The sequence below is a fragment of the Anarrhichthys ocellatus genome, unplaced genomic scaffold (genome assembly GCF_004355925.1).
Source record: "Anarrhichthys ocellatus isolate YVR2014 unplaced genomic scaffold, GSC_Weel_1.0 scaffold3, whole genome shotgun sequence".
Taxonomy (NCBI): Eukaryota; Metazoa; Chordata; class Actinopteri; order Perciformes; family Anarhichadidae; genus Anarrhichthys; species Anarrhichthys ocellatus.
Genome location: NW_022280033.1, coordinates 11,036,945 through 11,051,402, shown reverse-complemented (window position 1 = coordinate 11,051,402; position 14,458 = coordinate 11,036,945). Strand labels below are relative to the sequence as shown.

Below are 14,458 nucleotides of genomic sequence, written 5' to 3'. Positions count from 1 at the left end.
ACACACACACACACACACACACACACACACACACACACACACACACAAACAGTTCACACATCTCCATTGAGGAAAAGTTGAGGTGCTGGTCTGCGATCCTGCTAAGGAACGGATTTAAAGCTTTAAACAGTTATAAGAAAGAGGTAAGCACTTTCTCTCTGCCATAGTACTTTATTAAGCCATCAGTGTACTTTACTCTTTAAACAGACAATATCATGAGTAGAAGACACACCTGAAATAATCATAGCCAGCATTAGTTTGTACTGGAACATCACAACACTGTTTTCCTGGATTTCTCAGTGTCTTGTTTTGTCCGACTGAGAGAAACCAGTTTAATGTCAAAAAGAAAACCAACGCAGGTGTTTACATTTTAGAAGCAGGAACAACTGCATTTTTGCCATTATTGCTTAAAACGATTAATATATAAATAGATTTATTTTCTGTAGATATACTAATCGATTAACGGACAGATGGTTGCAGCTCTCAGACAGTATATAAAAATATCCGTGGTGTTTAAAAGAGTTGATATCTTCACAGCTTGGGGAGCAGATGACAATGTGCAGACATTTTGCTTTTGATTAAGTTCAGGGATGTGTGTGTGTGTGTGTGTGTGTGTGTGTGTGTGTGTGTGTGTGTGTTTTCTGGGCAGCAGAGGTGAGCTATGTCCTCCTGTGTGGTGAAGCCCAGAGGCAGGAACCCGTACACAGCAGTGCAGGTGGACCCAGACAGTGACTACATAACACCGGGAACATTAGACCTGGAGCAGCTGTTGTGGACCAGCACTGGGGCTCAGTATGCACATGTCAACCAGGTCTGGCCCAGCGTCTACATCGGGGATGAGTGAGTAAACACACTCTGAGATGGCTTTGTGCTTCTAAGGACAGCTTCAGAATGAGTCTGTGTGTCACACGGAAACAGGAAAACAGCTCTGGAGAGGCCTGGCCTGAGGGATCTGGGTATCACACATGTCCTTAATGCAGCAGAGGGAAAGTGGAATAACGTCCTGACTGGTGCCGATTACTACACTGACGTGGACATCCAGTACTTCGGTGTGGAGGCTGATGACAAACCCACCTTTAATATCTCCCAGTACTTCTGCTCTACAACCCAGTTCATCCATGAGGCCCTCAGTCACCCACAGAGTAAGTCCCGGAGGAAATCAAAGCTTTTAATTGAGATTATTCTCCGGAGGAGAAGCCTGTAAGCTTATCTCCGTTTCTAATGAAGCCATCTATCTTTACTTCATTTTGTTCTAGACAAGGTGCTGGTGCACTGTGTGATGGGTCGGAGCAGGTCAGCGGCTCTGGTCTTGGCATACCTGATTATGAAACACAGCCTAACTGTGGTGGATGCTATTGAGCATGTGCGACAGCGGCGCTGCATCCTTCCCAATCACGGCTTTTTGAGACAGCTCAGAGCTTTGGACATCACGCTGCAAGAGGAGAGGCTGAGACAAAAAAGAGAGATGCAACACCAATAGTACATAATAGATAACTGTTTTAATGTCTTCTGAATCCGTCTCAGGTATACAAAAATGCTCTTTATGAATCTTTGACTAGTATCATTAAACTGTTTTGTTTTTCACAACTGTGTCACGCTAGTCTCAAAGTTCAAATGTAACATTGAGTACTGGGATGTCCTACGGGCTTGTTTCAACAGCAAGAGTGACTTTGTCAATATCGGTAAAGTGTGTGAAGTGTAAGAACAGATTTCAAGGAGTGAGGCACACATAGCAGTTCCTGAGATTATATACTGTAGTTGATTTAAAGAAATTTTAGCTTTAAGGGAAGTTGTTGTACCATAGATTTTAATGTTTGATCCACAATCTATTGAGTTCATATCATAGATATCTTACTAAGAATTATCTTTAAATGAAAAAAAAGAGCCTTTGAGGGATTCAAAATATAATACACCAACAGAAAAAATATTAAACGAAAGATTGCTGTATATTTTATTTGTGAACTGTAGGCATGACAGTAAAGCACAAAGACGGGCAACTGAGACCAGGAATAAATTGTCCCTTAAGGCTTATTGGTGTATTTGAACATATAAAATAAACTAACAGTGGAACAATACCGACAGTAATACCAATTTCAAAACAACTCTTGTTGTATTCAGAAAAAAATACTTCGCCATGAAATATTTAGCATACATCTATATTCAGGATAGTTGTATTGAGGTATTCAATGTTGCACAGACCACAAAGTCTTTCAGCCTGAATTTAACTCATGTTATGATTTGGTTCCCTTCTTTTCCATCTTCCATTTGTAGACGTTAACATACAAAACTCTCAAAATCAGACTGTCTTGACGTTGGGTTACAAAATACAAAATAGAGAGATAATAATACACCCACAAAGAACAGAGGCCACTAATTCAGGAGAGAAATAACAATAGAAGGAAATGTCAGTTTTATTACCCACTGTATTCCTCTGACAGAACATTTGAATATATATTATTTCCTTACATGCATTTGAAATATGTTGTATGTCCATTTTTATCCCCACCAGCCACCAGTTGTCCCTCACTGATCTAGTTTGAAAGTCTGACTGTACAGACAGATGCAGGTTCATGTAACACCAGTCGGCCTCCGCAAACATTGCAACATTTCCAGAGAATGGAAGAACTAAAGGCACGTGTGACGAGAAGCACCTGCCCAAAAACCAGCGCGAGGACAGAAACTCGTATGTCGACATGTGTCGTGATGTTGACATTTAACTGTCATCACAAGAATCAGTGGGCAGAGGCTTTGACACATTTTAAAAGTGTACACTTCAAATAAAACCATTTGCTTTCATAACTGGCCCGTTGAATTGAATCTAAACAAGCACAAACAAAGAATATTGTTAAAAATGTACCAAAAACAAATCACTACTGCACATTTTCATTGCAGTATCCAAAACCTGTATTTTTTGACTAGTATATTGTTTATCCGTCCTCTGTTTGTGTAAAACGTGTCCTCACAAAGTGGAATTAACTTCTTGTGCTTTGATTCCGTCTCCAAGGGGGAAACAACAGACTCGTGTGATGTCAACACGAGCGAAACAAATGTCCATAAAAACACAATTTCATTTAGATCGTCTCTGTAAAGAAAAATGATCCCATCCTGTGATGTTGTCATGATCCCTTTATGGTAATTCAGAAACATAAACTAATCTTTCCTTGGCTCTTGGCTGCATGAACGGAGACGGGCACACTTGTCAACTAACAATTGGAAGGAAATTATGTCCGGATGAATTGAAAAACAACTTGGACGGGTGTCTGATCGTATTTGTTACGGGTCGGAGTTGTGTATGGCAGGGGGAGAATGAGGTTTCAGGCGGATGGAGTCGTCCCCGGAATCCCTCAGTTGAAGTCGGGTTTTTCTGGGAAGGTGCAACCTGCTCTTCTGATGATGATGTTGGCGGCGTAGTGTGCCGCCTTCACGCACTGATGCATTGGTTTGCCCTGGACCAGCTCACACAGAAAACCTGCAACGCAGAGGGGAGAAACTTTAACAGAAACGACAAAGAAAGCTACATATGCATCAACTGAAAACAAGAGGACAATCTTACCTCCTACAAAGGCATCGCCTGCACCGTTTGTGTCGACAATGTTCTTGGGGTCGATCTTCAGTACAGGGAAGGTCTCGACCTCGTCACCTGAACAGACACGAGAAGAAGAATTATACAATACCAACGATATAAGAACGATAAGAGACAGAGAAACAAAAGTAACATAAGGAAAGAAAAAGACAGAAATAGAACATCTTACTTTGAACCATAACAGTTTCATCCTTCCCTTGGGTTAACACTACAATCCTCTGTCTCTTTGTGTTGTCTTTGGGCAAAGCCTGGGCTTTTTTGGCAATTTCCTTTAGGTCCTCGGTCTACAGAAAAATGGCACATTAACATAGACAGTATATGATGCGGAAACGCATGAAAAATGTAGCACTTATCATTTACAAATGCCAAAAGACACCGTCACTCCACTCACCTCGAAGTCTTGCTCTTTAGCGAATGCCGCCGCCTCCTAAAGAACAAAAATAAAGATTGTTTGGGACAGAAATACGTGCTAAACATCAACATCTGGTGGACACAAAGCACTCCACGAGCACATGTTACAGCGTGTTTCAATTTGTAGAGTATCTGGAGAACGTAGTGTGAAAGTCTGGCTTACTGTTTCATTGCCGAACAGCACGTCGACGTAGGGCAGAACCTGCATGAGATTATCCTTGAAGAACTGACAGATGAAGGGCGCGGAGAGGTTCATGCAGAACAGCTTGTTGTTTTCAGACGCGTGTTTCGCCACTTTCAGGATGGAATCCAAAGAGACGGTCAGGAAGAAACCCTGGAAGCAAACGGTGACATTGGGTCAGGACTGATCTGCTTTTTATATCCTGACGGGCTCTAATGAATCACATGAAGTAAAGTCTGCACCAGTGTGTCAGGACATTCCCCGTGGCTTCACTTGTTAATATCAGAAGTGAAAGGCACGACACACTCTATAGTCATTTGGTAACTATTACTTACAGCAATATAGTAAACTTTAGCTTTCTCCACCAGCTTCCAGTTTTCTTCCAGGTCGAGATGCTTGTCCTTCTTATAACAGTTAGCAGCAGCTAGGTTAGCTACCAGAGACCTGAGAGGAGACAACAGTAAAAAGAGATGAAGAGTTAGAGACAGGTGAGATTATAATCAATCAACATGTGCTTATTATAATAAATACCCACCTGTTATCTCCGGTGATGCATGCAGCACATGTCCCTGTGGGCTCTTCATCTTGCTCGAAATAGTGGGTGTCGATGTGGGCCTCCTTCGCCTTCTGCTTCAGGATATCTCCAAACTTGTCTTTGCCAATGCAGCCAAAGAATGTGCCCACATTATGGGGTTCTTGGATCATCCACTACAGATGGCGACAACAGCTCTGATCAGCATCAGTTGATTAACTGATTGATGCGAGTGAGTTTGTAGGTACACGACTGACCTGAGCAATCTTTATGGAGTTCTGTGTGGCTCCTCCAGCGTGGTACTCAACTTTGAACTTCTTCACTAGCTCCTCAAATCTACACGCAGAAACAAAACATGAAACTCACATCATTCATATTTATAGGAGGAGATTCAATGGCATGCAGAAAGTTGCTTCACTCCCTGTTCACCTACAAAATCGTATGAATTAGTGGGTATTACAGGTTCTAGTAGGTGGATGCTTTTTAACATCAGACAGACCTAGGCTAGCTGTTCCTAAACGTCATGCTAAGCTAAGTGTCTCCTGGCTGTAGATTCATATTAAACAGAGTGGTGTCAATCCTCTCATATAACTCGGCAAGTAAGTGAATTAGTGTTTTGGGGCTAAAGCATCTCTAATTCTCTGTTTTTTTCCCAGTTTAAATACCAACATGGCAGCACCCAACCCCGGAGCGCTACAACAAGTACAGCCTGAATGGTTCAAGTAGAAACAACACAGATGGGTAGAACTTGTTAGGCCTTGCACCTTCACACAGTAACCAAGCTGTTATTAAGCCAGCCTAAACATTGCTGACTCTGAAGTTGGGAATCATGAGTACAAATCTTCCCTGATATAAATAACTCATATATAGAGATGTGACTGTCTTTAGTGGTTGCAAAATGTCATAACTAGAACTGTGGAGAGTCAGAATACATCTGTTTGATCCTCACACACGGTTACACTCTCTTATCTGCTGTTAAATGTTTGCTCGACTCAGAGGGACTGGGAGGAGAAGAGTCCCGGTTTGCTATTGGCTCAGACCGCCTCTCTGTGCTGAATCTGCTGCTCTGCCATTGGCCGTCTGCAGAGATACGGAGGTCAATGGTGGTGTTTTCTGGTGTGCGCCTGTTGTGACTGCTCTGCTCCAGAACAGAGAGGAACAAACTGTATGAATGCAGACCTATTTGTTTCTCTCCCTGCACAGACTAAAAACCAGACTAGAAATGTTGCAACATGGGAGTTACGAACAGTGCTTTGTGTTTGTCCTCCGCCAGGATCTGGTCATTGGGTTTCAGAGAGTACCTGCAGATCATTAAAGGAGAAAAAAGAGGCATTAGCTTCTTCAAGTCATCTGAAACGTACGCTACATCAAACCCTGCTGTTTCAACTCGTACAGTTTTATTTCACACACTCCAGAAAAGTAGTTTAGAATAAAAACCTCACACAACAAGCCAACGGTTATGTTTATGTGGATAAGCATTTCAGATACAATGGTGATGCTGCCAAATGGGTTTATCCCTCCTTTTGAAAATGTGATTAATATAATCAATAATTCATAGACAGAAAGTGCTTTTGTTACTACCTATCCCCACTCTGTCCAAATCAATATGTTGGTCAACGAAGTAAAAAGACAGTCTAGTTTCCTCGAAGCCCAGAGGTAGGTGAGGGATTAAGGTGCCGCTTTAGTCCTGCTTTACTCTATGTGACTGAATTAGAACTGTGCTTGGTTGGTTTAGCTCTAATCCTAGAGTTTATACAAGAGGTTTGAGAGTGGACTCTGAGCTGGAACCCTAAGGAGCCCTTTGCCCTGGTCAACGAAGAGTGACAGCTCGGACAAACCAGGAAAGTGCTGCTCTCACTGTGCAGGTTTCCGCTGATGAATCCCACTATTTCAAAGAATACACCGTTAATTAATAAATAAGTAAGTAAGTACAATAAATTATCTTAATTATGCAAATAAAAAAGGTGAATTGTTGAGTCAGTGTTTTTTGTGCTCTGCTAACTTCTTTTAAGGCTTAGCCAATGTGATTGAACTACATTGATGGATGATAATTAGTAATCATGAAACAGCAGGGAGTGGCATTGATTGTTTCACTAGCTAGAACAGACCGATGCCCATTAACTCACTAATGTAATGATACACTTCAGGCTGCGTGTAAGCACTACATCTGTAGGATGCACTGCTGATGTTGATCGGTCAGCTTTACCGTTTCCTGTGCTCTGCACTCTGACATACGCCTTATCTCGTATCTCTATTGACCAAATTACATCATAATGCCTTGTTCTATAATGGTCAGCCTTTCACTGGAGTGACTTCACCGACAGCAAACATCTGTATTTCACTTGATCTGATTGTGACCGTGCTTCACGGAGAGTTTACAGCAGCAAAAAGATGGACTTAGGCTCCTTGTATTTAAAAAAAAAAAAAAAAAAAAAAAAAGAGCTCAACATCGAAATAAAAGAGAATCCAAATATGTGTTAGTATTTCTTTGCCTTTATAATTCACGAGGAATCAAGGACAAGATGACAGCGCTGTATTTAGGTGACAAAAAATGTATTATAAATGATTTGAACTTACTTGTCCAAGAAGTCTTTGTCCACGACGGCAATGATGTCCAGTAAGGGGTTTCCCATCCCAAAGAGGGAATTAGGGCTGAAACACACAAAAGACGAAGCGTTAAAACTAAAAAGCTCTACTAGACTATCTTCCTTCTTTACTTGTATGTAATATTAGTATTATTTTTTATTGTATAGCTTTATAGAAGAGCAGTCTTCCTCCAGCTCAGTGTAGAAAGGAAGATTTCAAATGTAATGTGAGGTCACTTCACTGAATGGGCTGGGTGGTGGTTATTATGTTCATTTGCAAAAACCCACAGTTTTGTTTCCATGTGACTTCCATCACATGACTTAAAACCTTCCACTTTCACAGACGAGAGGAGCAGAAATAGCGCATATCTGAGAGAGACGGTTTGGAAACCTGTATGACTCGTCTACAAAATTACAAATTAATATGAATGCTGTGGTGCAAAGGGGAGGACCCGGTTAGTCATGCACGCAACCATGTTATGACACATTACATTACACGCAGAGTAAGGCAACATCAGGAGAGCTGTAGGCTGCGTGTCTCCGTACAGTCCGTTCTGTGCTGGGGCAAACAACTGAACACAGGGGTTGACTATCACAGCAAAAATCGTAGTGCTGTGATGCCAAATAATAAAACAGTACAGCAGTATACACCCCTTTGTGTCAACACACAACAGCCACATGTGAGCTTATCCCAGTAACCACTAACTGGTTACACACATCTTTGCAAATTGTAATAAACAAGCACCAAGAGTTTCTGGTAGCATGTTAATAATGTGTACTCGGATATGCGTCTTGGTGTCGTCTTCACTCGTGAACGATAACCACAATCTTGTCAGCGTTTCTGGGGGAGAAACCCAGATGGAGTCTCACAGGCCGTGACATTATGCCACATCCACATGAACGTTCACTGTAGCAGAAAAAAGCAACATGGACGAACGTCTTTTGAAAAAACAAGAGTAGGGAGATGTCATTATATTAAGCAGATAGGTTGTTGGAAAAACAAAAAAAAAATGCATCTACCCAGCAGATGCCACACCCTTACTATCATTTCCTACAGCACGTGCATCTGTCAATATGCAGGCAGAAGATTACTGGGCTTGTGCAGCCAATCACACCTGCCTTTAGATCAATTCCCTCTATCAACGTGTTCTTACCTTGAAGAAGACATGGTGTCTCTCTCTCTCTGTGCGTGTCAGCTCGATACTGACAGAACTGTTGAGCAACCTAGAAACCAGCTCAGAAAGAGCTAAGCATTCAAAAACTTAAGAATTTCAGCTCAGCGTACAGGAAAGATCGATTTTACCCTGAAAAACAGCTCCTCCTACTCGGGACCGACTAATTGGACACATCTAAGAGGGAGGAACAGAACAGTCTGTCTCTGGCTCGCGATTGGCTTTGTCTTGCCGACTCAATCCGCTCAGTGCTTTGAAGCTCAATTACATCGTGAGGAGCCTGCTGATGATCGCGGCCGCTGAGATGCCACAATCCGACAACAGCAGGTTACAGTTAGAATAGAGGAATGTAGCCGAGTGATGCAATGTTCAGATTGATTTCGGCGGGGAAAAAAAAAAAGATATAACGTTGCATATTCACGACCATGTGACTACTTTGCAAATGCCTTGTTTTGGGAGGTGGTGCAGGATCGCTACACTAGGCAGCGGAGCCGATCCTTGGCACTGAAGGTGCTAAGTATTTGCCTCTGCAGCTTATAAACATGCTGGGGGCAGGTGGTGGTGGTCACGTTGATCTTAGATTAGATATTGGCACACTTGATGTAGTTAACGGACGGTACTAGACAACAGCAGAGTCTCTGAACGCTTCTGACCTGACTCTGTAGCGGCATGTTACAAGATAACTACATCAAAGGACTTTACACCGGTCCTTATCAATGGCGACCGCTCACCCAGCGGTGGTGGTGCATGCAGATATGCAATGGTGTACAGCAAATCACAATTTTCAACCTCACTCACATGTCACACGTGCATTCATGCGTTAAGGTTTACATTTCACACTAATTTGCGCACATTAGCATTCAAACCAGGGTCATGTCTCCTCGCGCTGCAGGGAGGCAGTTTCTTGTATTCTTTTTTTTTAACTTTCGGTCACCTTAGCTCTGCAGCAGTCTTTTTGGTCGGAGACTCCGCGTTTTTGGTCGGAGATTCCGTCTTCTTGGTTGGAGACTCTGTCTTCTTGGTTGGAGACTCTGTCTTCTTGGTTGGAGACTCCGTCTTCTTCTTCTCATCAGACAGTCTTTGTTTCTTTGCTTTAGAAGCCATGGTTAACTGCGCACGTTGCAATCACCTCAACCGGTGTCAAAACGCGGTAGTGTTAACGGTTAGATTGGATCGTTTGTTTCCCTGAGGACACCCTTGCAGGCACCGGTTTCCTCCTCCAGTCCGTGTGGCGCGTACACAGAGCTCAGCCAGTCAAAAGCCTTACATTTAGGTTTTTCTGGAGACGTGGTCGCCTACTTTTTTAGCACTTATGATAAATAAGGAAATCATAAAACGTCTGGTATAAAGTCTTGAACAATTGTTCGGATTATCACGTGAAAGGTTTTCAACCTTTATTGAATGCAGACCTTCATCTTTGGAACTAATATTAATTCATTACAATACAACTGAGAACAATATGGACTACATCAAATGAATAACCTAAATCAAGATAAAATTAATATTATATGAATAATAAAATAGTAATAAATAAAAGGTACCAGGTTTCAGTTTTAAACCCTAAACGTTTAGTGCGTGAGGGCTGCTACTTCTCCGCCAAGAAAATTTTTGGTTTTCGTGAGTTCGGCCCTGGCACAAACACCTGGAAGATTTCACGCAGGGCAACACATCCCAAAGGTCTCATACAGACATGGATGTAGCTGCCCACAATTTCTGCCTGACTAAAAAGTCCGAAACTTTGATCTGAAAGTATCGATCAGTTTGACACTACGGTTGCTTTGTATTTAAACTTTCCGGGGTTTATTTCAGGGCTTTACTAATACTATTTGAACTTTATTCTTTTGATTTATCGATATGTTCTCGTGACTAAGTTGTGTTTACGTGTGAGTAGATCTGCAGGCGTCTCCTCAGCAACTCGAACAAGTCTGCCTTACCAAGTAGACAACTTTCTTTAATACCTTTTGCACAATCAACCGAAGTAAGCAGGTAAAACTTTGAATAATCCTTGAAACTCTTTGTACATTATCCCTTTTGCAGAGCTTTCATGTCGCTGTCACTCTCGAGTTTGTTTTATTTCTTAACATTAAGAAACTGATGGTGAGAATCTCCGAAGTTGCCAATCTCAGGTTTGCTAGCCAGCTGGTTAATTTAAATTTAGTTTAACATAATGACAGTAGGTACACTGCAATCAAATAATGCACGAGGAGTTTTACATTTTGCTTAAAACTGCTGATTTAATGTCTCCATCTGCCGCTCAGTAACACAGAGCAGTAATATCCTCAACAACCAACTCATTGTTGCAGCTAAGATGATCCACAGTCTGTTCCTGATTAGTCACTCTGGAGACATCTTCCTGGAGAAACACTGGAAGAGTGTCATCAGCCGGAGTGTGTGTGATTACTTTTTCGAGGCCAAGGAGAAGGCGGTGGACCCGGAGGATGTGGCCCCTGTCCTGCAGACCCCGCACCACTACCTTATCACCATATACAGGGGCAAGCTCTTCTTCCTCTCTGTCGTCCAGACCGAAGTCCCTCCACTGTTTGTCATTGAGTTCCTGCACAGAGTGGCAGACACATTTCAGGTGTGATTGAATTCCGTGTTATATATTTATTTATAAGTCAAGACATCTTTGGTTCTGTTCAAACTTGTACAATGTACAAAAATGTGTGTATATAGAGCACATATTGTAAATTATTAGTATGGAATTGAGACTCATGTTGGGTATTTTTGTCGACAGGACTACTTTGGAGAGTGCTCGGAAACTGTAATCAAGGACAATGTGGTGACAGTGTACGAGCTGTTGGAGGAGATGCTGGACAACGGAGTTCCACTGTCAACAGAGTCCAACGTCCTCAAAGAGATGATCAGGCCTCCCACCACCCTGCGATCAGTTGTCAACACGCTCACAGGTACATGGAGGTCACCGCCTTCTGTCTAGTTCTCACTCTCAGCATGTGAAAGCAAAGGGAACTTCCTGATTGTCCTTTATACTCTCATGATAAGGAGGTCTGCTCCGGGTGTGTGGCTTCCCACACCTGCTCCTAATAATGTCGTATGGGAGGGAGTAGAGCCACCTGGCAAGAATGTAGATGTCTAAAATTACCCTGCTCCTCAGCTCTTGCATTACATTAATTATTATCTACAATATCTATGTGTACATTTATGTGTTTGCCTTTGTTTTGTGTGTTCTCCAGGAGGTAGTAATGTTGGAAATACATTACCAACAGGTCAACTATCCAATGTCCCATGGAGGCGGGCTGGAGTTAAATACACCAATAATGAGGCATATTTTGATGTGATAGAGGAAATAGATGCCATTGTGGACAAATCAGGTACAAACAAGCACTTGTGGACAGATGAAGAGTGTATCCATGGCGGTTAGAAGTGATTACTTTTTCCTGGTAGATTAGATAATTAGACGTAGTTACTCTGTAAACGTGCTTGCATCTCCTTCAATCTTTAGGTATGACAGTATTTGCAGAGATCCAGGGTGTAATTGAAGCCTGCGTGTGGCTCACTGGGATGCCTGACCTGACTCTGTCCTTTATGGTTGGTTCATTTCCTCTTACCTGTGTTTTTCTTAATGTGCATATTTCTGTGTCTGCCAGTGCTTCGGTCCAAATGTAAAATTCACTCGCCATCGTTGTCGCTTTTGATGACAGAATCCTCGTCTTCTGGACGACGTGAGTTTCCACCCGTGTGTGCGGTTTCAGCGCTGGGAGTCGGAGCGCGCTCTCTCTTTCATCCCGCCGGATGGAACCTTCACACTCATGAATTATCATGTCAGCTCTCAAAAGTATGTTATCTGTATGTCTTATTTATAATAAAGCAAAACAAAACGTGTGTAAATATGTGATCTGAGCATCAACATCTTCTAGCGACGATGAAATCTCTGTTGTGTTATTGTCTTCGGAGTGGATTAAAATTCTGGTTTAATTTCCGCATTAAGGATTCACAATCCACTCTTGTTATCGTGTTTACTTGTAAACACAAGCTGGTTGCTGTCTGCCTGCTGAACCCAACTGTTTATTGTCATCGTGGTTCATGCTATCTGTGTCCATCCTCAGTCTCGTGGCCATTCCAGTGTACGTGAAGCAGAGCATCAGTTTCTTTGAGTCGGGACCTTGTGGTCGCCTGGACATCACGATCGGACCCAAGCAGACCATGGGGAAGACGGTGGAGGCTTTGATGGTCAAAATCCACATGCCTAAAGCTGTGCTCGGTGTCAACCTCACAGCCACACAGGGAAGCTACACCTACGACCTCCCTACCAAGGTAACAACCAACAACAAGGCCGTCCTAAGTAGTGATACTGTAGTTTTGTGTTAAATGAGAAAGCCTCCCACTGTTGAATGTGGACCCTTTTATCCAATTATTGTCAAGAATCATATCAAATGCTTCACTAACAAGCTGCTTACATCTTAGCTGCCTAACACGTAAGTGATAAATTGATGGCCAAAGTAACGTTAAAACTACCTTTTTAAAGGCATGATATTTATATTCTTTTAAGACGTACTTGCGCACTAGATTTTTTTTGTAGCTCAACAATGAAACAAGTGATGCAATCTTGATCAGAACTGGTGGTGTTATAGAGAAAATAAAACTAAAAACAAAAATTTTTATTGTCCTTACCCGGAGCATGTGTGTGTTTTGATAGGTGTTGGTTTGGGACATTGGGAGACTGAACCCTCAGAAGCTTCCTAACTTGAAAGGCAGTCTGAGTCTACAGGCAGGAGCCCCCAAACCTGAAGATAACCCTTCACTCAACATTGACCTGAAGGTTCAGCAGGTGGCCATATCAGGTAGTCCTCGCTTTATACATACTTTTTATTTGGGCCAAGTTTAAAGTCAGTTTTCAGTCATTGCTCACTTTGCTTCTCTCCCCTCTGTACAGGTCTTAAGGTGAATCGTCTTGACATGTTTGGAGAGAAGTACAAGCTGTTTAAAGGGGTCAAGTATGTGACTAAAGCGGGGAAATTCCAAGTGCGGACCTGAGTACTTTAAGAGGTCAAAAGTCAGCAATCCAATGTGCCAAATAGGGGGCAAGGTTATCAATACTCCAATATGTCTTGCCTCTGTCTAATTGTTTTTAATTAACAGTTATTTATTATGTGGCCTCTAAAGTGAAGCCTTAATAATCAATGTGACTATGTTGAAGTGCTAATAGTTTCTGTCCAGTTTAAATGTGCTGCATTGTATGAACCAGTCCTCCTCCTCTTTGAGCTATTTTGGTTTTCTGTTTTAACAAGTGTTGCCTAAGGGGAATATTTTGGTTTGAAAAGGGACACTTAGGGCTCACCGCCTCCTCCTCGCTACTTCATCACACTTTTCCAATCTTACATACATGTTGCCTGAGAGAAAGCAGCCATGCCTTTTGAAAACCTTTTTACCGAGTTGCTGAGTATTTGCAGTATGTATTGTGTATTTGCACACATTCACTCTTCAATGTGGCCTTGTTTAGGGTGCTTTGTATAGCACACTACAGCACAAACTACATGTTTCGAGGGCTTCGGGGAAGTACATTTTTTTTTTTTAAATATATCTATATCGAAGGGACATAGTTTGACTTATCTGCAGAGCCGAGATACGAGCTAGTGATTCCAGCAGTCTGTTGGGAAGTTTTCCTTTTTGTGAAATCTACAAAATGCTCACTTAATGTCAAATGCAACTTCTTTACTCGGCACAACATTTGCACAATCAATTGTTCACAGGAAAAAAATACTACTTGTATGAAGTTGAATCTGTATTTCAGTGTATAAGAAGTCTTATAAAACTTTTGAAAGTATGATTTTCATGTGTGCTCTTTTGGCCATGCTAGCAGTATGGCTAGTGTTGTGTATGGTTCTATGTCGTGCTGTGAATGTTTGTGTGTGTATTCTGTGTCTTTTGACTTCTAGGTGCAGCTCCCTAACGAGTGATTGATGGCACCTGAATGAGGATGTGGTTTACCTATATAAACACCTCCTTGCTCCGCTTTTGCTCTCTCTCATTTGC

The 14,458-nt window shown here is 42.1% G+C and overlaps 3 protein-coding genes across 6 annotated transcripts; 2 read left to right on the top strand and 1 right to left on the bottom strand.

The window, feature by feature from the left end:
- The first annotated feature begins 25 nt into the window (after window positions 1-25).
- On the top strand, window positions 26-2,684 carry LOC116401462 (dual specificity phosphatase DUPD1). The gene is made up of 4 exons (XM_031879874.1): window positions 26-143; window positions 653-840; window positions 919-1,142; window positions 1,257-2,684. Exons 2-4 carry the CDS (start codon window positions 662-664, stop codon window positions 1,478-1,480), a joined length of 627 nt encoding a protein of 208 aa, XP_031735734.1. The 5' UTR covers window positions 26-143; window positions 653-661; the 3' UTR covers window positions 1,481-2,684.
- adka (adenosine kinase a) lies at window positions 1,935-9,739 on the bottom strand. Of its 2 annotated transcripts, none has more exons than XM_031879855.1 (11): window positions 9,399-9,739; window positions 7,285-7,359; window positions 5,955-6,008; window positions 4,965-5,043; window positions 4,711-4,883; window positions 4,511-4,619; window positions 4,158-4,328; window positions 3,975-4,010; window positions 3,753-3,867; window positions 3,554-3,640; window positions 1,935-3,469 (listed from the first exon to the last, which is right to left on the bottom strand). In XM_031879855.1, the coding sequence occupies exons 1-11, from the start codon at window positions 9,566-9,568 to the stop codon at window positions 3,345-3,347; spliced, it is 1,194 nt and encodes a 397-aa protein (XP_031735715.1). In that variant the 5' UTR covers window positions 9,569-9,739; the 3' UTR covers window positions 1,935-3,344. The 2 variants fall into 2 exon arrangements, with proteins under 2 accessions (XP_031735715.1, XP_031735723.1); XM_031879863.1 differs by lacking the exon at window positions 9,399-9,739 and adding an exon at window positions 8,447-9,372.
- Window positions 8,671-14,249, top strand: LOC116401433 (AP-3 complex subunit mu-1-like). Of its 3 annotated transcripts, none has more exons than XM_031879840.1 (9): window positions 8,671-8,791; window positions 10,768-11,045; window positions 11,202-11,373; window positions 11,659-11,796; window positions 11,928-12,013; window positions 12,127-12,260; window positions 12,532-12,739; window positions 13,122-13,266; window positions 13,359-14,249. In XM_031879840.1, exons 2-9 carry the CDS (start codon window positions 10,773-10,775, stop codon window positions 13,457-13,459), a joined length of 1,257 nt encoding a protein of 418 aa, XP_031735700.1. In that variant the 5' UTR covers window positions 8,671-8,791; window positions 10,768-10,772; the 3' UTR covers window positions 13,460-14,249. The 3 variants fall into 3 exon arrangements, with proteins under 3 accessions (XP_031735700.1, XP_031735690.1, XP_031735682.1); XM_031879830.1 differs by lacking the exon at window positions 8,671-8,791 and adding an exon at window positions 8,851-10,442; XM_031879822.1 differs by lacking the exon at window positions 8,671-8,791 and adding an exon at window positions 8,851-10,450.
- The last annotated feature ends 209 nt before the right edge of the window (window positions 14,250-14,458 follow it).